Source organism: Ananas comosus, unplaced genomic scaffold (assembly GCF_001540865.1).
Source record: "Ananas comosus cultivar F153 unplaced genomic scaffold, ASM154086v1, whole genome shotgun sequence".
NCBI classification, from domain to species: Eukaryota; Viridiplantae; Streptophyta; class Magnoliopsida; order Poales; family Bromeliaceae; genus Ananas; species Ananas comosus.
In genome coordinates this window covers 7,178-30,266 of record NW_017890588.1, presented here as the reverse complement: position 1 = coordinate 30,266, position 23,089 = coordinate 7,178, and the positions used below count along the sequence as shown (strand labels likewise).

Here is a 23,089-nt window from a genome sequence, read left to right as displayed (position 1 = left end):
GTTTTAATTTTAATTCAAATTTAAATTTAGATTTTAAATTAATTTAAAATAAAATTTAATAAAAATATTAATTTATGGCAATATCAAAAAAAATTTGCCAAACAGCTTTTCAAAATCACTTTAGAAAAATCACTTTTATTTAAAATTTACCAAACGCTCTATAGTTTTTAACTAAAATCACTTCCTCAAACCAAAATTATTTTTTCAGAAATCATTTTTTTAGAAGCTAGGCAAACAGGCCCTTACTACAACAATTGGCTTTTTGACTAAGCATGGAATTTAGTTTATTATATATCCAGTTGCCAACAACAAATACCAGCGAAGAGCTGGGTGCTGCAGGATTGCTATAGCTTTAGCTTTCTCTTGTCTTAGTTCGTAGAATGGAAGGCTTCCATGCACTAATTTTTCTCATCATTCTGCTGTATGTGATCTCCACCGCCAAGTACGCCACTCTCGGGATCGAGCCAGCTGCATCCGACCGCGCCGCCCTCCTCTCCTTCAAGTCCCTCGTCGATGACGATCCGTTCGGAGCGCTCTCCTCGTGGAACAACGGCTCTCTCCACTACTGCAGGTGGCACGGCGTCTCCTGCAGCCGCCGCCATCCCCACCGGGTCACAGCCCTCGACCTCAAGTCTCTTCGCCTGGCTGGTTTCGTATCGCCTGCCGTAGCCAAACTCACGTTCCTCCGGAGGATCGACCTGTCCGACAACATGCTAGACGGAAGCATCCCGGAGGACCTAGGCAGCTTGCGCCGGCTGCAATATCTCAACTTGAGTGAGAATTCTCTTCGCGGAATGATCCCGTCTTCGCTCGGCAATTGCTCTAATCTTCAAGTACTTAACTTGCGAGATAATAAGCTCGACGGTGAGATCCCGCCAACTCTATCGCGTCTTTCCGGTCTTAGAAAGCTCATCCTGAGTCAAAACATGTTACAAGGGACGATCCCAGATTCAATTGGGAATCTTTCTTCTCTACTCATTCTTTCTTTAGATAATAATAACTTGTCAGGAGCCATGCCTTCATCCTTCGGTAGCCTTCTCTCCTTGCAGATACTTGAAATCCAATACACTAGTCTCACAGGAACCATTCCGTCGACTCTTACGAACCTCTCCTCTCTGAACCTGCTTTTGCTACGAGAAAACAACCTTCATGGTGAAATTCCTCACTTTGCAGAACTTCCATTCCTCTCTTACCTGGACTGCACTTCTAATAATCTCTCCGGGACGATCCCAATCTCGCTCGGACGACTTTCATCTCTCGAATATCTCAGTCTCGGGATGAACAACTTAACAGGAGAAATACCGTCATCCCTTTACAATCTATCATCCCTGAACACCTTTCAACTCTATTATAACCAACTCGAGGGAACTCTACCCTCTGATATCGGAAATGCTCTTCCGAACCTTCAAGTCCTTGTTATGACTAAGAATCAGCTCCGGGGGCGAATTCCAGCATCCTTGTCCAACGCTTCTGAGCTCAACTACCTTGAGCTAGAGTCCAATGCATTCCATGGCACGATACCGCCGAGCCTTGGAGCCTTGCAGAGTCTCTCGTGGCTCACACTGGCCCTCAATCGACTCGAAGCCAGGAAGCTCAGTGAGTGGAGCTTCATTACAGCACTGACCAACTGCACCAGTCTCCAAGTGTTGGATCTAAGATACAATCTACTTCAAGGCATGATGCCCAAATCAATAGTCAATTTTTCCACCAGTCTTAATTTTTTGTTACTCAGTAACAACCAAATATCAGGAATTATACCTACTGAGATTGAGAAGCTCATCAATCTAACTTTTCTTGACATGAGCGTTAACGATCTTCGAGGCACTATTCCCATAGAAATCAGCCATCTTTGGCAATTACAGTACTTGGATCTGTCGGACAACATGCTCTCGGGTGAAATTCTTCCGACCTTGGGCAACCTAACATTAATGGACAAGCTCTATCTCGGCAGCAACGAATTTGAAGGAGCCATTCCACCGACATTAAGCAAGATGTTAATGCTAGAGTTGTTAAATCTATCAAATAATAGGCTAAGCGGTAGCATTCCGCAAGAAGTTTTGAGGCTTTCGTCGCTCGCAAGCTTCCTCGACTTGTCGCATAATTTACTAAACGGTTCATTACCGTTGGAAGTGGGCAACTTGATAAATATCAGGGCGCTTGATCTCTCAAATAACAGGCTCTCTGGTGAGATTCCAGACACCATTGGCAAATGCACAATCTTGGAAATCCTTCATTTAGAGAATAACTTATTTCAAGGGTCCATTCCTTCCTCCATTAGCAATTTAAGAGGGCTTAAGAAGCTTGATCTCTCGAAAAACTTCTACTCGGGCCAAATACCCGCATTCCTTGATGAGCTCCCGGATCTAAAATACTTGAATCTCTCCTTCAACAGTTTCGAGGGTCAAGTGCCAATGAAAGGGGTTTTTAAGAATGCGAGCGAAGTCTCACTTATCGGAAACTCTAAACTCTGTGGCGGAAATCCAGAATTACACTTGCCAAAATGCACTTCGGATGCCTTTGCAGCAAAACATCACTCTGATTATAAACTCAAGGTAATACTCATTCCCGTAGGTGGAGCAATTTTGTGTTTGATTATAATCATGGGCTTGCTTGGGGTACATCACTTGATTAAAAACTCACAGAGAAAGCCGTTGTCGAGGTTTTCCTTAAGAACCCGACACGCGAAAGTATCTTACGATGAGCTCTTGAGGGCTACAGATGGGTTCTCCTCAAATAATCTGATCGGCAGGGGAAGTTTTGGGTCGGTTTATAAAGCCGCCATGAACTATGAAAATGCCGACATCGTCGCAGTGAAAGTGCTTAACCTTCAACAGCATGGGGCTTTCAGGAGTTTTATGTCTGAATGTGAGGCCCTGAGAAGCATTCGACATCGAAATCTTGTCAAAATTCTTACATCGTGCTCTAGTTTGGATCACCGCGGTAACAATTTCAAGGCCTTGGTATTTGAGTACATGCCTAATGGAAGCTTAGAAGAGTGGCTACATCCAAATGCACGCGAGAATTGGCCATTTAGAAGCCTAAGCCTAATCCAGAGGTTGAACATAGCTGTCAACGTAGCCTCGGCATTGGAGTATCTTCATCACGAAGGGTCGGTGCCGATTGTTCACTGTGATCTTAAGCCCAGCAACGTCCTTCTCGACAACGATATGACGGCGCATGTGGGTGATTTCGGGTTAGCAAAGTTTCTGCGGCAACCGCCTGACGAATCATCTGAGCGTTCATCTACTAGTACTGTGGGAATCAAAGGATCTATTGGCTATGTTCCTCCAGGTGAGAAATATGCAATGAAATGCTAACTTTTTTCATGCTTTACAGCATTTCAGAAAAAAAAACAATATAACACATCTCAATTTGATTCCTAACTATACTATATCTAATACTTTTTGCTGCTCACTTTCTTTTGAAGCAAAAACAAGTGAATAGCATAAAATTTAATAAATAAAATTAAAGATTTAGTGTAAAAATTATAGAAAGGGGAACAAAATATTGTAGGAAATAAAAAGGATACTACATATTAGCTACAAAAATCGGCATACTAGAGTTAGAATAAACTGCTTGATGCTTACTACTAAAAGCAAATGCTGGAACTTCATTTGTACATATTGAATGCTATTTTTGAGTTAATATAAATAATCTAAAAGATCAAATTTAGTTTTTGTAACTATGGCTTGGAAACAGTGGAACCAAATCCAAATGAATTCACTTGAGAATCTTGTATCATCTGTTTCCAATTTACTAATGTTGTGCAGAGTATGGAATGGGCTGTAAACCATCTAGGCTCGGCGACGTGTACAGCTATGGAATTCTTCTGCTGGAGATGTTCACTGGAATGAGCCCCGTCGACAACATGTTCAAAGATGGACTGAGCCTTCGTGGATATGTTCGTGCTGCTGCTGCTTCTCCTAAACATCTCATGGACATCATGGACAGAAACCTGCACTCAGTTGATAATGATGTGGCTTATCGAGAAGAGTGTATGCGAGATTGCGTAGTTTCGGTGTTCGACTGCGGTCTCTCATGTTCGAACGAATCGCCGTACGAACGATGCGACATGACGAAAGTCTCAAAGGAGCTGAGTGCAGCAAGAGAGAGGCTTCTTAGCTAAAAGCAGTTTTGCTCCCTATGCTACAGTTCTAACTAGAGGCAAATAAATCTATGTTTGAACATCCTCTGCTTTTCCTTATTTGCATTAAAAAAAAATAAACCTTGTGCAATGTAAATGCCTAGTCATTATGGTTTTGATCACTTCTTTCTAAAATGAATACAACCAGAAGGAGATAATCACTTCAGATTTTGCATCTGTTTGCATTAATAGCGTCAAATTCCTAATTTCTTGCTCAAGTTTATAAATGAAGCCTAAGATAACCCATCATTGCCACATCTGTGTTGAATACACTTTTCAACAGAAAGCTCCAACCCTATTTAGAAGAAGGGTATATATACAAATTTTGGATTTTAAGCATAAACTTCGGCACGATCATAAATAGTGTGACAGAAGGAGAATATTGACCAATAAAAAGAGCCATTTACATTCAAACAAAGCATCACATACAAATGCAACAATCCAATGCAAGGAACCACAAACACCGAAAAACACAACCATCACCCAAAGTATTTGACATTCGAAAAAGAACACCAGATACATACTTATACCACGCACTCTAAATTTTGTTTACTTTTTAAGTGCAAGCAAATCGCTTTTCCTTTCTCGAAATAGGATCATCGGCCAACTGCTCGGTTATGGAAACACTTGTTGAACCAAACTTGCCAACCAAGTATCTGAAAGATAATCAAACATAAATTTTGGAGGTCATGAGAAAGAGTCCCTTTGCAACACTATAGTATAGGCCTCTTTGCTTCGGCTGTAGTTTCCACAGAAGTGCTATCTCAGTTGATCTTTTAAAGGAACACTAACAGCTTTTCCAGTAAATCATCCTAATAGATTTTCACTATAGCAGAAGCGGAAGCTTCAAATTGGACCCACAAATTTTGCAGCCTAGAAGTTCATTATAGCTTTCTCCAGTAGCAAGCTTCAGGGTCTGACTGCTGTTTCAGGGGTTAGAGAAGCAGAGCCAAAGCCAGACCAAATAAACACAAGATGCGGCATGAAGAACTATATTAACAATAGGGGAAAATGCTTTGTGCCGATATATGTGTAGAACCAAATAAAATAGCATAGTATCTTTTTTTCATTTTGAGCATATGCAATTAGTATGAAATACTCAATTAGTATAAAATTCTCAGACCAACTATAAGAGAGTTCTTGTATAAGAATTGTTCGAATATGTAGAAGAAATATGTGAAACCTTTATCGGAGATATATAATTAACCAGTACAAAAACATAGCTGATGGATGAATTTGCTACTGATGTTGAAATATACGCATGAGAATGACAGAACATATAGCAATGTTATTTATTCTTTTAATTACATGAAATCATGAGAATAAGACTATCATAATAACTACATAATTAGTAGAAAGACCGAAAGATAGATGAATTATCAAACCTCAAATCACTAATTGCATGAATACCTCTCTATACATAGAAGATTAAATCAACAACAGAAGCCGCAACGGAAGCATGTCACAAAGATGATGCATTTTAATTTCCAAGTTCACGGTGAGAGAAATGGAGGATCAGTCATCATCAACTCTGGGGAATATATTTCGTCAAGAAGCTTGATAGTTTACTGACAAATTTTTTCTTTAATGCTTCAATTCTAACTGAAGCTGTTGCAATTAGACTGTCAACTTCCTCTTCACACTGTTCATAGACAATGAAGATGATGAACATGCATGTCAACCCTGTAATATAAAAGATGCAGTGAGAAAGTTGACAAAGAAAAAACAAAGCACTATTATTTGGAAATTAACAAGGTTTTTAGGTTGAAACCTTACCAACTCCAATCAATGTTGCGAGTGAGAAACGGAACAGCAACTTTAGAATACATATAGAAGCAATCGACTGCATGAATTAAAATCAGAGATAGATCATACAATGGTTTACCAAGATGAACACATCACTCATCATAAATTAGCCCTTTCGGTTTTTTGCCATGGAAAAATATTTGCTTATAGTGGCTTATCTAGTAGTATTCTTGTAGAACTCACGAAAATAACAACAGTCTATCTGTTGTGTTAATATCTGAAACAAAATTTTCAATTTGATTTAAGGTGAAATCAAAGTTCGCAGAGAACCATAATTGGAGCTGTGGAAATTTAAAGATGAAAGAAAGATTATGTAAAAGAAAATTGACAGTGAAGTAGTTTATGCCACACAAACATATAAACATACCTTGAAAAGAACTTCCCAGTCATCACCTTTGGCAAGCAACTTCATTACATGAAAGCCTTTATTCCATATAGATGCCGCAAAACCAAACAAATTTTGCAATGTTTGCTCTGAGACTTCAAAGCAAGATGAAGGGACCTTCTCAATTGTCAGACCAAACCTATAAGTACAAGTTTGTTCTCACAGATTAAGATACAAGAGAAAGAAATAGAGCACTTAGGAGAAAGCAAGAGATAAAATTCTAAGGGGCTTTTTTGTATATATATCTGTAATTCCTCAGCTTAAATAATACATGCCCCTCTCAACTCTGAATTTCCATATGTATACCTTGAAAAGGATGTTTCATACCAAAATCATCCTTATTAACTTGGGCAGCCATCCAATATAAGAGACAAATTGGTTACACACTAGAAAAAGATATTCAAAATATTTATAGGTGACAAGGCCATATTTGTTAGAAATTAAGTTTTGAGGACAAATATGAAAATTCAGAGTTTTGAAGGGACATGAATATACCAAAGTCATATCCAGTTCAAGAATGCAGCTGTCTGCAATATCAGCAAAATATAAACCAATATCAGTGATTCAGTATAATATAAACCAGTACCTCTTGTGTTACACATACGGATAAACAAACTTCATAAACTACTTTGGATTATTACAACTAATAGATGACTTCGCAACTATTGTGATGAAAAAAAATCACCAGAATTCTATTATTTGTGAATATTTTTCTGCATAATCATGTAAAATCATAAAGAGGGTACCTACATTGACAAAGGTAGGATGCCATGGACAAAAAGAGTGACTGAGACCAGCAATAAGATTCTTGCAAACGAAGAGATAAAAGTTCTTCCGGAAAGCAGAAACCAGTAGAACAGCAGAAAGAGTAAAGCCAGATAAGTAAATGTTTTCTTCTCATCCCTCCATAGCAATATATCAGCAACTGCAATAAGACAAAACAAGATGAACCCAAGATCTCGGAATAAAAACAGGGCAAACCACACTAGGGGTCCTCAACCTTTTAGCATAGTCCCAATTCAGGCCCCCAAACTTTCAATTTCTAAATTGGATCGCAGCACTTTGTATTTTGTTGCATCTATTGTTTCCATTAATTTTCTTTATTAAATTGGATCAAAATGTACATCTAAGAACTATGAAACTTCCACATAACATGGAGGACCACGAATCGCTTCGCCCTTGGAATTATATAAAAGATACATCTCAGGGTAACTCAAAGCAAAAATAGAAAAAGAAAATGCTACAGTAAATGCATGACAAGTCATTACGGTGCAAGAAATTTGATGAATTAGGTATCTTTAGGTTTGGCATATGTCCAATTCAAAAGAATGTTTCGGATAAAGCAGCTGATCTGACCTACTCCGCCACCTAATAGTTGGTCTGCTTTTGACGGTGCAGTAAAATCTCGCAGTCTTGAAGAACCTGAATTTTTAGCTAGTTCTGAGAATGACTCCAAAGTTCGCACGATACCTTCCTGTGTATTCACCAATAAACATATGATCAATTGAAACTCCATTAGACATTATCATTAAAATGTTCATTACATCTGTATGATAGTAATTTTGTGCATAGGCTCATCGAGCTTAAGAAATATAAAAACCAGTACACTCAAGGTAGAAGAGCAGGAAATTTCATCATATACTTACATTAACAAAGCCTGTATACGATTTCAGAAAAGTTTGTCAGCAAGGAACATAGCCTTAACTTCACAAGTGAGGACAATGGATTACAACATAGCATTAAAAACAATACCAATGAGCTGAAAGCCAATTGAAAAAGACAAAAAGAGTATAATTATTTTTGCAATAGACGAAATTTAAAACCAGCTCACCTCCATTGATAAGACTGGAGAATAACCAAGAATGTTTTTAGCTCTCGAACAACTGAAAGTCCTCGTGCATGCCAGAGCGTGAACCGTAGCAGGACCAGGTATTGGATTGGATATTCTATGCAAAAACACCTTTTCGCTAAACTTTCTGGCAAGCAGAACAAGTAGGAATACAAGATTTGCAGAAATATTAATTGTGGCCCTGAATGAAACAGACAGTATCAGCACTTTCTAAAAGAAACCACCTACATCCAACCTACAGCTATTTGAAGGAAATTTCAGTAATCCACTGATATATGATAAAACGAAAGGTGTGCTAAGTAAAGAGCTTAATTTAAGCGGGAAAAGTACTGAAGCTTCATTGCCAAAACAAATAAATCTGGTAAGCGCAAGCAAAAACAAATGAATTCGGTCCAAAAAAAATGACAGAGGAAAATACATACCCCCTCAATTTGACAGAATATTGATTAGTTGTCTTTGTGCTCAAATCTTTGCAATAAGCAGTAAATTCCAAGAATTTAAAGCTAGTCGTTGCTACTATTTGGATATAGAAATCAGAATCCACTCATAATCATGAAATTAACTAATAAAGATAACATTATTACTGCCTCGTCCACTCTTTGTTCATTTAGCCTAGTTAAACATCTCCTCTACTATAAGTAGAAGCTTGATATTTTGACAAAAAAAGAGGTCTGAGTGTTTAGCCCTGGTGAAAGCTATTGAGGGATTTAACAAAAAAGTGCTTGGGTCTATTCGAACAGATCTACTCAAACACAACTTTTTCCATTTGGAAAAAACATGTTCTCAAGAGCAATTCTCAAGGCAAATATGTGAATCAAGACAAAACCTTAAAGAACAGCTGGACAATGAAAAATGCATTGAAGGTACCTCTGATATCCCAAGCCTTCTTGTATACTAGAAATAAACTCCCAAAGCTCCACTGGCTCATCATTTGTAACAAAAAATGACTGCCATTTAGTAGTGAGAAATCAAAAACGTCAGCCATAAAAGCAGTTGGTTAATCAATGAATATGAATTGGCAACAATATCTTTAGAAACAATACCTTTCCTGCAACAGAAGCTGGGTCTGAACGTAGAGCTTTCTCAGCACAAATATTAGCATGGGCCACATTCTCCACATATGTGAAGTCATACATATTTTTACCATCTCCTACTATAAACTGAAAGAGAAGCAGTTTTGGAAGTCCATTAGCTATTGCAAACTAGGTTCTGCTTTCAACACAAGGAATCAAATCATCAGAGAAAATAAATACTTAATTTGTTAAAATTACAAAAACAAGACTATTTGCAGCAGGGGCTAATACTCATGACAATGCAAGACAAAATACAAATGTTCTTTGTGCCATAGCAATCTAATTTCATGCAGTATGCAAGTTCTTTGTACTTTTGTCTCACCAACGTTGTCCAAGTTATTTTGCCCGATCCTGTTTTAGCCCAACGAATTTAGATCATTTCTGGCCCAGATCCCAGAACAACTTCTTTAATCAAGTAGTCAAAGCCAAGCATCCAACAAACAAAAAGTCTAGATGTTCTAGCTGCGGCATTATCCAAAAGGAGAAGCAACAATTGAAGCTTCTTCTTGTAGCAGCTGCAGGAAGCTGCTGATGGATTTCAATAGAGCTCCCTTGAACGGCTCTATATAAACAACACCTCTGCAGAAGCTCCAACTAGACCCAAAAAAAATCCCTTAACTTCCCTAATTTCCAATTTGTTAGTTTACATGCACTTGGAACATAAACATAAATAGCAAAAGCTAGACTAACACACTATTCACTCGAATAGTTAGATGAAAAATGTGCGAGAAAATAGATAATAACCATTCACCTTATTCCAAAAGGATGTCGCACATGCAACGAAGAACGGCACGAGATTCGGATCCCCTGGCCCGAACGGATAGCTCGGCCGGAGCGCGCACGTCGCCATCCCACCCCTCCCGTTCGCGTCCAACACCATCATCTCCACCTGCGCCCTCAGCTCATCCAAAATGTCCTCATACTACATACCAAATACACCAAATCAAACTCAAATTCACGAATCAAAATCAAATTTTGAGAAGAACCCAGATCGGGGAATGGGAAATGGGGCAGGGACCTTATCGGGGTAGGGCACGGACTCGTCGCCGAGCACGACGTCGCGGCAGCCGTCGAAGGCGACTGCGGCGGAGCCGGTGTAGACGACGCGGCGCACGCCGCACTCGATTGCGGCGGAGATTAGGGTTTTGGTGGCCCCAATGGCTAGGGCGTGGAGTTCGGAGAAATTGGGGGTGGTGGTGGAGAAAATGGAGGAGGAAGAGGTGGTGGTGGTGGGGTCGATGTGGAAGACGACGACGGATCCGGCGAGGGCGGGGATGACCTGGGACCGGTCCGAGAAGTCGACCGGGAGGTGAAACGGGCCGGGTGAACCGGGTTGGTGGGCCGGACCGGGGGAAGGGTAGGGGTCGGCGACCCGGACGGTCCAATGGCCGGAGGAGACGAGCGCGGCGACGAGGGAGCGGCCGAGGAAGCTGGACCGGCCGAAGGTAACGGTGCAGGGGATCCGGTTCGGTTCGGCCGGGAGTTGACCGGGTTCGGAGATCGCCATTGATGGGGCCGGGAAGAGAGGGACGGGCACAAGGGCGAAAGGGAGAAGAAGGGGGAAAAAGAAAGAGAAAACGGCGCCGTTAAGTGCTCGTAACGGCGTTTCTTTTGTGAGGAGTTCGTAACGGCGTTTCTTACGCCGCGCCGAAGTGGGAAGGGAAATGTACAACCCGTTTGGTACCAAATCTCATACAATTGAATCAAATTTTCTATTATGTGATTCAAATTCAAGTGAATTTGATTTCGAGATTAAATTCACTTGGTTTCTAACAAACTTCAAAGAATCTTTCTAAATAGTTGGTTTTTTCTAATATAACTGCGAATTTAATCTAAAATCGTTGATTTTTTTGTATTTTATAAAATCACTTTAAACCACAGCAAATTAAGCCTAATCAAATTCAGTGTTCCCAAAAATAAGATTGATAAACTTTGATTTTAAATTTTATTCCGACTTGATATTTGAAGAATTTAAATATAGTATTTCTAAAGTACAGAGGCCAATGCCCTCACACCGTAGAAAATAAAAAATTTTAGCTTCTTAGACTTCGTTTGGCATTGCATGAAAATTGCATTATATGCGCTGAGAAAGTATGATAGAAAAATGACTTGTTTGTTTCCGTACGTAATATTACATTCCGCATATCGCGATTAGTCGATTAAGATATATTTTTTACAGTTCTACCGAAAAATACATAAGTATATTCCTATATGCTTTTACCTTAACTCTATTTTATTTAAAAGAGCTCAATACCAAACTAAGCCTTAGTATAGTATGTATATGCAGTTTACTAATGCTTAATTTACATACTTATTTAAATATTTATATCCATTTACTTATATGTGGATTTTGATTAGATATTTGGTACAATTCATGAAAGGATATTGCAGTTTATGAACAGTAAGCGATTATAATCATTAAAGAGAACTAGTAGAAAATAAAAAAAATTATCAATATGAGGCTAAATGAATTGTTAAAAAAAAATTCAGTAGATAAAATATTTTTATTTAATTTAGATATAGTATTTTACTATAGTTTGCTTCAAGTCTCTCCCTCCACATGGGATAGTGCTAGACAATGACTTGGTAAAGAAGGATAGTGATGAAAAAGAAAAAGTTGTTTGGTAAAACAACAATCATCCACTTCTCCGCCAAAACCACTATCTCCAACAACAGATTCACCCAAAAAAGAGAGAGAGAGAAAAATTAAAAAAAAAAAATATTTGATTATGTCATCATCAAAAGAATGGCAACCTGGCTTGCACTCAATCCACTAAATAAGATTTTATGAAATAGAAAAAAAAAAACATAAAACTTATCTGAATTATGAATCAGCTTAATTTAATTGTCTAAAATTTTAAAATATTAATTTTACTATCCAATTTTTTAATTTATTTAACTTGAATCAGTTAGCAGTACTTTAACTTTAAAATTTGATATGTTGTTTATCTTTTTTTTTTGAGAGAGAAAAATATGTCGTTTGTCTTTATAGATTTAGTTAACATATTTCATTCAATTCTCGCAACTATAAATTCATTAAAATAATTAGTTTGAATTTTGAAGTCAAATGCTATTGAACGACTCAAATCAAATAAATTGAAAGGTTACGTAGTAAAATAAAAATTTTGAAAGATTAGATAGACAAATTAAAATAATCCATAGTTAAGATATATTTTGTACGTTTTTGCTTATTAACTATTTCACATTTCGAATCCCAGTTGATTCACATTTCTAGCTAAATTTATTTCTAAATGAAATAAACTAAGCAGATAGCGTGCTGCCTATTTCTCAAAAATAAACTATTTCACATAAAACTAAAAATATTCAATCAAATATTTCTACCTTGCATAAGATTAGAAGAACAGTATATTTTTTTAGTATTTATGTATATTTAAAATTACCACATTACTCTCTTAATTAGATCTTTGTCGTCTAGGCTCAGTGCGATTGATTTGGTTCATATCACATATATATTACCAATTTCCAATTGCATAGATGATCCAAAATATAAGCACGCAACCATTCCTCTCTCTCTCTCTCTCTCTCTCTCTCTAAGGATGAGTTAGCATTATTAGCTAAACAGTTTTTCTTTAGGGTACTCCCAGTTAAATGTTCCGATTAAGAGCATCATCTAGGAAGTATAGAAACCTCCAAAGTTAAGGTGAAACACACAAGATTTCTAGGGACAATAGCTGGACAATAATCCAAGTCATAAGTAGGTCAACTATGTAGTTCTGTAAATTACACCATTAGTCCACCAAAAAATGTTGGTCTGAGTTTCACTTTGGTTACTAAACTTTGATTTAGTATACGAGAGCTCAAGCTCTCAAAATGATGCATTTATAGTCTCAACATTTGCTTTCTTAATCCAAAGGAACGAAAATTAAACACGACATGCTAAGTTACTATCAATAAACCCCTTATATTTCGCAGGATAACTTATATTTCACAAGAAAACTCCCACCGTAGAAACCCTAAAATGCATGAGCCAAACAAGTACCCTTGATAGGTACTATGATCTAACAGACTTAGGAACAGTGACTTAGCATGCCGTTTTAAACTTTCGTCTTTTGGGTGGCAAAAGCTAAAGAGAGTGAGCTATTTAAAAAGTTCAAGCTCCCTAATAAAATAAATCGAAGTTTAGCGACCAAAGCGACATGACACTCAACCAGTAGTTCATCAAGTAATGGTTACTCATTGCAGAGACCTAACAATTTGACCAACATCATAGCCCCAAACAATTTGAATAGTTAGGTCTTTCATTTCAATGCTGTAGCTAAAATTATTGATACAACATGGTGGAGGTTCAAGCTTAACTTGTTCCTCCTGAATGGAGCAAGAAGATAGAGGAGAGAGTTCTTAGAGGGTATAGCATCCAAACATACAAAACTGGAACTAACTGCGACCAGCACCAATGACTCCATACAATAACACGATAATACGAAATGCATGCCTTGTTTCGATCCGCACATCATAAACTCTAAAATTTTAGGGCTCTCATAATTCATCCTGTGAACAAGTTTGACAAAAGAGAGTTAACATAAGAACAAGTAATAGAATACACGGCACAGTGGAGAGGGGAGAGGGAGAGAGAGAATTCCAAAACTCACATGATAATCATCCAAATAATCCCGGTGATCACGCTGCACAAAGGCAACAACAGTTAGCAGCAATCAGAGTTAAGAAAGAAAAAAGCGCTATATTTTTACCAAAAAAGCCATAAAGAGTTGTTTGGACCGAGGAAGAGGCTGTGCATGGAAATGATATCACAAAAGGTACATGATCCCTCCACCAGTATTTTTCTTTTCCTTTTTTTTTTTTTTCTGGTAGAGTTTTTACGATAGCCAGTAGATTAGGATTCAATGTGCATTTCTTTCTTTGTTGATTCTTGGCGAATGTACAATTCCCACAGTAAAATATAATTCTGGGTCAAATTATAGATATTATAAAAAATTATTTACTCTCCATTGTTGAGAATTTTTTGCTTGGTATATGACTTTGGCAGTATGTACCTACAAAGTGCTTTCAAACTTTACTCTGACAATTACTGCATCATTTATACTCTAATTTGGCAACAGAAGTAATTTACAGGAAAGGCATATGCAAACAAAGTTCTAACTAAATTCTCATCACAACCTATACAAGATGAAAAACATAGATCAGAGAGACATACCCTTCGATATTTATCCTTGTACCTCTCCCTGTCACGATGTCGCCTATCATATCCCCTCTCTTGCCGCCGTCTCTCACCTTCCTCCCTTGCACGCCTGGCTTCCTGTATAATGAAATATATTGGTCACAAACAAAAGCAAAAATGCAAAATCATCTAATTAGAAATATACCCTTATGAAATAGCGAAAGGGCAGTTTCTCACGAAAATAGACTCAAGTTGGTGAGTCATGCAGTACATGCGAGGAAAAGTTTTCTTCAAGAGGGTTTTTTGCAAGCACCGGGGTGTATAAAAAAGCAAATAAGTTTTTGCAGGGCATATATGAAAATTCAGGTTTTGCTAGGATAATTTTGCACGGCTCGATAGGTAAACATCTCAATGTAAAATGTCTAAATTTTGGGGTTTTCTAATTCACACGAACACAAGGGAGATATTCAAATGAAAAAGCTATGATCATCAGCTTTGAGTTCTAACCTCGTCTTCTCTAGCTTTTCTCTCTTTCTCTGCCTCCTCAAAGGCCTCTTTCTCAGCCTGCAATTTTTTTTAGTTGAAAAGTGCTAATTGGAAGACCAAAAACCACTACAAAAAAAATTAATTGAGTAATTAAACAAGAGGGTGCATGCCCACCTCTTTATTCCTCGCCCAAGTTTCTTCTACAACTTGTTTTGCATACTCTGGGTCATCACATATCAGAATATTGTCAAAAACTGAACCAGCCTTTACCTGTATAAACAGAAAAAAGTCGTATAATTTAAACATCAAGTACATTGCTACAAACGTAACATATGAGGATATAGTTAACTCTCTCCAGCAATAAAAATTTTACATATGGATTGTCGAATAATGTACCTGCCATACTTCGATACCAACATATTTCAAAGGCTTTAGCACATACAGATCTGGATCATCTTCAAACTCTGCCAGAAGGGGAGACACAGCAGAAAAACTACATTAGTATTATAAACTAAAAAATAAGGCTTAAGAAGATAGTTTTGGACCAGACAACTAAAGTAAGGTGGAGCCGCCCAACAGACGTAAAACGAAAAAGTTTATACTCCTATAGGGGGAAAAGATTAACATGGAGCCACAACAGTTACACATGATGGAATTGTGGGATATAGAAGCTAGCAAATAAGATAATATATTCCTCCCATTTCATACTAGCAACTTGCCAAAACAGGGTCAACCCAATCTCAGCGCCTTTTCAGATTTGGATCGGCCTCAGCTGATTCCAAGCAATTCTAATTTTTTGCATATCAATATTCACTAGATACTTTAGTATAATCCTGGCTCACCTGGATTGTCGATCCAGGGGATCTTCCACTTCCCCTTGTAATTTGGGTTCTTGATTCTCTGCAGACAACAGTCAATGTATTAGTGAGAGGAAAAAGACACAGCCGAAATCAGCAAATTATTATGTTATGACAACTAATAAGAAAAGAAAACCTTCGGCTTCCATGATCCCTTATAAGCTGGATTTGGTATCTTTGGTGGTTTCCAAATTCCATCTTCATCTTCATCCCATGAATCAGGCTATAAAGGAAAAGGAGGGGGAAAAAAAAAAGAACAAAACCACATGCCATTGATACTTTATTGTAGATTTTGTTCTCACGCAAAGTTAGTATCGGAGAACCAGTGGAAATACTAAGTACCTTTTTAGCCTTTGGATTAGGAATTTCACGTGGAATAGAATCATATCCCTGCATATTAGAGACAAAATAGTAAGCAAAAAGCATGTACAAACAAGACAGAGCCAATTTTCGTAAAGTTCTTATTAATCATACCTCTGGCTTAGTGTCATTAGGATCATCAATATATTCCCTGTCGTCCCAGTCTAGCGGCTGTAGCACAATACAGGAACATGCAAATTAGATCAACTTAATTGCATAATTATACTTGTGATGATATTTCTAAGGGTCAAGATAAACAAAACAAATTTTCTCAAATTGCAAGTTGGCCGACCAAGCTGAATTTCATAAAGGAAAAAGCATGCAAACTTTCTCAGCCAAGTTCAATTTGTTGCAAAGAATACTTCTTAGCCATTGATATGGTTAGTCAGAAATTTCTGAAAAAAATTTAAATGAACCAAATAAAAATGTCAGCTTAATACCATTAGATTTTTTGTTTTGATGATTTTAGTATCAAATCAAACTCAAATGGGTCAGTTGCAACTTGCAAGTGGAAAAGAAAATTAGTGGATTTCTTCACACTAACTTATAATTTCAACCTTCTTCTAAAACTAAAATAGCATGCTCCAACCTTTTTTGCATTAACATCCTTGATCTTTCGAGGCGGAAGGATATCCCAGTCAGTATACATGCTTCCGGAATCTCTTTCTCGGTTATCGACCAGAATACTATATGAGGCATCAGGCCTAAGAATAAAGGTGTAGACATGTGTTAACTTGTCTGTCTCACATTGTAGATCCTTCTTGATAGGATAATTCTGCCCCTGGTAGGAGAGTATAACATGAAGCTTCTTTGTTTGCGTGCCACATAGGTCAGGCCCAAACATGAAACTGCAAAACAAAAGTACGGAAAACAAATAAGAGGAGTAAAACATAAAAAAATATATACGTAAGGTATGAAAAATAACAAAAAGATAATATTCATGCTGCAATAGCTAGAATTTTTGCAGTATAGTGGGTGATATCTCGTATATTTCTGAAGGCTTTTGGAGATATAATGGTATATAATATGATGTACTTTAAGATGAGGTTTGTGATTGCTCAAACTTCTAATTGGTGTTACAACAGAACTTAACACACTTCTCACACTTCTCATGATTCCATGGGCATATGTGTAATGTTTATCTATACTTGTAATCTATGCATGCTTACAAGAGCTTGGAAAATGCTTGAATGAGGAATGGTTATAAAATATATCCATTCTTATAAAGCCTTCTCACTTTGTTTTGATAGTAGTTATATCCATTCGCCCTGCATAGATAAATAGCCAGAAATTTCTCCCACTCGCTTTCAGAAGTAATTAACAGATGATGATAAGCTAAGCATGGACAACAGAAAATTAATTGCAGCTTTAACATGGTTATCATTACTTAGAAACATCATAGGTGTAGAAACATCATGGGCAAAAATTAAAATATTGAAGATAACTAGCGAAAGACACTTTTACACATTGAGAAGCATAATATTAGCAAAGCAACAAGACAAAAAACCTGTATGGAGTATCACCGCCAAATTTCTTTTGATTGACATAACCAGAAAGAAGCTTGATGTAAGCACCACCGCACTCTATGTCCTGCTCAAACTTTATAGAATATTGGACCACCAGTGTCCTGTTCTTGTTACAAAATTCTGGGAACTTTGCTGAAATTGCAAAATGCCTAGCATCCGTGTGCGTTTGAATTCCTATTACGACACACCAAAGGAACAGATCAGATGACATAGCACAATCAGTGTTGAATGAAAAAGTGCCAACACTGACGTGACGGCCTGTTTGGCCCTGTCAGAGCTCCTACGCATGTGTTGTTTGTGTAGAGCTGTTGGAAGAAGAAGTAATAGCATTTTCATTAAAATTTTAACAAACAGCAGAAGCTTCCAATTGGAGTTCAGTTTGGGGAGACAAAAATCTCATTTTAGCTTCCTGCTACAGCAAAAGTTTGATCCTGGAATGTGGAAACTTCTGCTTTCTAGACAAAGAAGCCATTCCAGAAGCCATGCCAAACAGGCTCCAAGTTCCTAGTCGGCGGCTAGAGATCATGTTATAATCGTTATCAGTGAGTTTTTTCATGTATAGAGAAAAATTTGTACAAGGATATCAAGCTCAAGAGCAACAAAGTAACACATGCCTTTGTCATCTGGATCTCCCGCCCACTTTCCTGCGGTGTGCTTGAATGAACCGGCTTTTCCTTCACTCCTTTTCCAGTCCGATTTCACCCATCGGCTCTCCCAACCATCTTTTAAACAAATGGCCAAAACAATAGAACCCAAGTTAGCTAACGAATGGCGCACAGTCGAACATGAAGAATCGTTACAAGATAATTCTAAATCAATCGAAATAAAACAGAACATGAGGAGAACAATCAGGGTCACATCAGCAGCAACAAACACACAAGATTCTTTCGACTATCTACACATTTCACTAATACAGCTTCACAATATCGCTAAAGTCGATCTCTTATACAATAACTAACAAAACCACCATCTAACACATGCTATCGCCATATAACGTGTTCCGACATCCAAACAGACTTACAAAAAGACCGTTGATGTGCTAGCACACATCCGACTGTCTCGACATAAATAATCTGCAGCCTTTTATTAGCTCAGACATGCTGTGACACCCCCAATAGTAACAAATGTATAAAATCCTAAGGAGATTTTAGTGCAGTAGTCCTCTTCCAAATTTTTATTTTAAAATTAGGCTCACTAAATTTTATTTGTAAATATAGTCTTATGATAGAGAGAGAGAAAAATATTAGTAAAAGCGGTGAATGATTCACCGCATTCGTTAAAATTTTATCGTCCTATAAAAGAGGTGCGGTAAACCATTCACCACTTTCTTCCCTCTTCTATTCCTTTTCTTTCTACTTTTATGTCTATGTAATAATATTAGGAGTTATGAAAATCGTGAATGATTTACCGCATTTAAATACGGCTACTCATTCACCGTCTATATTATTCATTTTTTAAAAAACTCAATTTGATATATTAGAGGTCTATTTTTATAATTATTTAAAAAAAAAAAGACTATTTTTATAATTATAAAAATTGATAGGATTATTTTTAAAAAAATTCTATTAGAGGTTTATTTGTACATTTATTTTTTTAAAAATACTATTTTTATAATTATAAAAATTGATAGGATTATTTATAAAAAAAAAAAATTCAAATCCTAATATTTGGCTAGCATATCAGTGCTAATAACTTAGCTTTTAAGTATTTTGGATCAGTAGTTTGTGAGCCCAAAGTACCACAACTACTAAGTACTAACACTACTAGGTCATTAATACCCCCATCAAATATTACCATAAAAATTAATTTGCCAGCATATCGACAGCCTTTACAGAAATTACTTTATAGAAATAACCTAAAAAAAAAGCAGAAACTAAGAAAGCGCACAAATTAAGATCATCAAAATCATGAAAATATCTGAAAAGGCAACGAAGAACAAAAAAAAAAAAAAAAAAAAAAAAAAAAAAAAAAAAAAAAAAAAGAAGAAAAAAATTGGTACCATCGAAGCGCTCCTCGAAGAAGACCTCGGAAGAGGAGAGATGGAGGAGGAGGGAGAGAAAGACGAGGCGGAGGGGAAGAGAAAGTTGAGCAAGAAGTGTCATCTCCGGCTATCTCGCCGCGCGAGCAGTGACCGAGCTCCAGAGTAGGGGGATGTGCGCGTGATATAGAAGAGGAGTTTTGGGCAAGACCCTCGTTTGAGCACTTATTTGCAGTTCTACCACTTTCTCTTTTCTTTTCTTTTCTTTTTTTAAGTTTTCTTGCGCTTGGTTTCACACTTTCTCACTTTAGTTAGTACTTCTGTAATTTAAAATGTATTAATTTAGTGTTCTATGATTTTATTTTTATCTTTTTATTATAGATTCTATTAATTTTTTTTATTAAATCAGTGACAAAGTTAAAACTAAAATGTACTACTGTAAATATTCGATAAACCTAGATGGAATATCTGAAGTTTTTTTGTATATAATAATTTACGAAATATTAACGAAAAATCTGACGAAAAGATAAAGAACCTAGGGGTATCTGAAGTTTTTTGTATATAATAATTTACGAAATATTAACGAAAAATCAGACGAAAAGATAAAGATGAAACCACATGCCACTAACTTGATACACTTTAAATCACAGAGCACTAAAGTGGGAAAGTGTGAAACCACAGAGGTGGTATTTGAAGTTTATTCATAATTTTTTTAGTATACTTTTAAATAGGCAAATTTCAAATATCACCGCTATAGTATTATTTTTTTTTAACTACTTTATAATTTAAAGTGTATTAATTTAGTATCCTGTGATTTTTAATTATTCTCTTTTTGTCGGCTCTTTCGTTAACATTTCGTTAAATTATATACAAAAAACTTCAGATACCCCACCTAGGTTTATCGAACATTCACTTTAGTACCTTTTAATTTTAACTTTGTTATTAATTTAACAAAAAAATTAGCAGATGAAATAATAAAAAGAGAAAAATGAAACCACGAGATACTAAATTGATATATATTAAACCACATGGTACTAAAATAAAAAGAGTGTGAAACCATAATTTTTTCTTTTTAAAATACCAAACAATATGTTCAGAGCCTTACATGCTATTGCTAGTTGGTTAGTGCCCTTTTTTATATTTTTCACAATATTATTTACAACGAGATGTTAGCATCTATAATTTTGAATTTTTAATTAGTTCACGCACGTACTTTTAAATCTTATACTTTGAATTTGACAATACATTAATAATATATTGGAATAATAATTTTGAGAGACTCTGAGGGACCTACTAGCTACCTAAAGATCATTTTAAAATTATTTTATTCAAAATTCATCAAACTTAATTGCACTAAATAGTTATGGATTAGTCTTTAAGCGGAAGATTCAATTACTTGAGTAAGCGCAAAAAATATAACTCAAACCTATAGACTTTCTTATTTAATAGTATACTATAATAGATAGAATCATAAAAATAATATACTGAATATTTTTAGCAAACAAATTTTAAAAAATAATGGCTAGTTGATAACGGAATCATTAATTTCTAACAATATTTTAGCTTAACTGACCCAAAATAACTCAATTCAAAAAAAAAAAAAAAAAAAAATTGAAACAAAAATTGGAGCTCTTTCAACAAAGCTAATAATTGAGGGGTATCTCCAACGTTTTCCATACGCCGCAGGGACGTTTTGGTAATTCTGGCGAATATTGGGGGTATTTGGCAGTCGTCTGAATGTCTGATGAATAAAAGTGAAGTCTGCGCTTACAAACAGTCGGTCAGTCAGACACCAACGGAGACCTGGACGGGAAGACTTCAAAGAATGAAACCCCAAAAAAAAAAAAATGAAAAATGAAAAACAAAAATATTGATTTATTAAATGTGATTAGAAGTTTAGTACTATTTTTTCCAACTAGATTTTATAAAATTTTGCGTTTAAAAATTTAAAAATAATCATAAATTGTTAAATTTATCCAAAAAAAAGAAAATAAAATATAGGTTTAAAATTGAAGCAAACATTTTTGACGTGTAATTGTTGGTGTGGGCCCTACTTGTATAGGTAGTGTGGAATGGAAATTTGGGTTCGTTTAAAAGTCTTTTTTGTTTTATTTATTTTGTTTTATTTTGTTTCAAGTCTCTGTGCATCATTGGACGAATCCAACTCTACTCTGACCAGCATGCGAACCAATGAGGACTTGCCACGTCATCATTTCGACGTGTTCGTGGGGAAATTCGCAGGGGAGGTCGCGGTCGGGAGAGAATAATGTGATGTGCCTAAAAAATATTTAAAAAATCAAAAAAGAATTATATTAAAATAAAAAAAAATAAACTTTAAATACCGCCTTTATAATTTCACACATACTTACTTTAGTGCTCTATAATTTACAATGTATTAAATTAGTGACACATTTTTATTTTTATTTTTTCGTTAGTTTTTTAATTAATATTTTTTTAAATTATATAAAAAAAATTTATTTAATTAATATATTTTAAATTATAGAATATTAAAGCAAGCTGTGACCTTAAAAAATTAAAACAAGAGAGTCGTGTGCAGCCCACTTCGCACAAGCTTGATGTATCACGGTTACACGTCCCTAGTGTGGGTCCCACCTCTCATTTTCAAAATATTTGTTCTTACTTCTTAGAGGGTCATGTTATATATATATAGAACGTCTTGTGTGCTATTAGGAGCACGGAGACCTCCGTGCTCCAAAGTTGTTTTCGATAATGGAGCTTCCGAATCGATGATCAGCTCCGTTAAACTTGATCTAGCATATTTCAAGTATCTAAAAACTATTTTTTGTGATTTTTCGGTATTATTTTTCTAGCTATCGAAAGGGTTCAAAATTAATAATTTTTAATAGTTGATGTATATTGTTTGAAAGTTTAACGATATATAAGTATTCAAATCAGATGAAATTTTGATAGAAAATTTTTTATACTATTTACAGCAAGATCAATATCTTTGATCGAAAATTTTAATACTATATCACCACTTTTTGTTAGATTTTTATTTTCAGCCGTTGATTTTGAACTCTTTCGATCGTTAGGTAAATAATATTAAAAAGTCACAAAATTTATTTTCTAGATATTTCAAATATGCTAGACCAAGTCTAACAGAGCTGATCGTCGATTCAGAAGCTCCATCATCGAAAACGGTTTAAGAGCATGAAGGCCTCCGTGCTCCTAATAGCACACAAGACTCTCTCTCTCTCTCTCTCTCTCTCTATATATATATTGAGTTCGGCTATGGTGCTTTTAAAAGCACCAAGCACTTGGTCCTTGTAAGTTTTTGTAAGTTTCCCATTGTTAGATTTATCTCTTTGACCAATTCCACCCCTAAGATTATACTATTCCACCAACTACCCGCTCAAACCTTGGGGACCACTATTATCCTAACCCTACAAATCTTCATCCTAGGCCGAAAACCTACAAGCACCAATGACTTGGCACTTTTAAAAGCATAGGAGCTCAATTCTATCTAT

The 23,089-nt window shown here is 36.2% G+C and overlaps 4 protein-coding genes across 6 annotated transcripts; 2 read left to right on the top strand and 2 right to left on the bottom strand.

Moving 5' to 3' along the window:
• The first annotated feature begins 380 nt into the window (after positions 1 to 380).
• LOC109703919 (receptor kinase-like protein Xa21) lies at positions 381 to 2,742 on the top strand. Its single transcript, XM_020224663.1, has 2 exons — positions 381 to 2,615; positions 2,719 to 2,742. Exons 1-2 carry the CDS (start codon positions 381 to 383, stop codon positions 2,740 to 2,742), a joined length of 2,259 nt encoding a protein of 752 aa, XP_020080252.1.
• Position 2,743: 1 nt separating this feature from the next.
• LOC109703923 (probable LRR receptor-like serine/threonine-protein kinase At3g47570) lies at positions 2,744 to 4,294 on the top strand. The gene is made up of 2 exons (XM_020224666.1): positions 2,744 to 3,291; positions 3,771 to 4,294. The coding sequence occupies exons 1-2, from the start codon at positions 2,781 to 2,783 to the stop codon at positions 4,124 to 4,126; spliced, it is 867 nt and encodes a 288-aa protein (XP_020080255.1). The 5' UTR covers positions 2,744 to 2,780; the 3' UTR covers positions 4,127 to 4,294.
• Positions 4,295 to 5,412: 1,118 nt separating this feature from the next.
• LOC109703918 (3beta-hydroxysteroid-dehydrogenase/decarboxylase-like) lies at positions 5,413 to 10,832 on the bottom strand. 3 transcript variants are annotated; one of them, XM_020224660.1, is made up of 10 exons: positions 10,276 to 10,832; positions 10,009 to 10,179; positions 9,228 to 9,344; positions 9,052 to 9,131; positions 8,167 to 8,365; positions 7,692 to 7,809; positions 7,086 to 7,260; positions 6,318 to 6,474; positions 5,921 to 5,987; positions 5,413 to 5,827 (listed from the first exon to the last, which is right to left on the bottom strand). In XM_020224660.1, exons 1-10 carry the CDS (start codon positions 10,762 to 10,764, stop codon positions 5,670 to 5,672), a joined length of 1,731 nt encoding a protein of 576 aa, XP_020080249.1. In that variant the 5' UTR covers positions 10,765 to 10,832; the 3' UTR covers positions 5,413 to 5,669. The 3 variants fall into 3 exon arrangements, with proteins under 3 accessions (XP_020080249.1, XP_020080250.1, XP_020080251.1); XM_020224661.1 differs by having other exon boundaries at positions 8,167 to 8,311; positions 10,276 to 10,831; XM_020224662.1 differs by having other exon boundaries at positions 5,807 to 5,827; positions 5,916 to 5,987; positions 10,276 to 10,829.
• Positions 10,833 to 13,485: 2,653 nt separating this feature from the next.
• LOC109703924 (calreticulin-3-like) lies at positions 13,486 to 19,777 on the bottom strand. Its single transcript, XM_020224667.1, has 14 exons — positions 19,623 to 19,777; positions 18,238 to 18,345; positions 17,605 to 17,797; positions 16,687 to 16,945; positions 16,212 to 16,268; positions 16,080 to 16,127; positions 15,874 to 15,960; positions 15,723 to 15,780; positions 15,277 to 15,344; positions 15,055 to 15,150; positions 14,902 to 14,958; positions 14,431 to 14,532; positions 13,868 to 13,900; positions 13,486 to 13,766 (listed from the first exon to the last, which is right to left on the bottom strand). The coding sequence occupies exons 1-14, from the start codon at positions 19,723 to 19,725 to the stop codon at positions 13,755 to 13,757; spliced, it is 1,281 nt and encodes a 426-aa protein (XP_020080256.1). The 5' UTR covers positions 19,726 to 19,777; the 3' UTR covers positions 13,486 to 13,754.
• Positions 19,778 to 23,089: the final 3,312 nt, after the last annotated feature.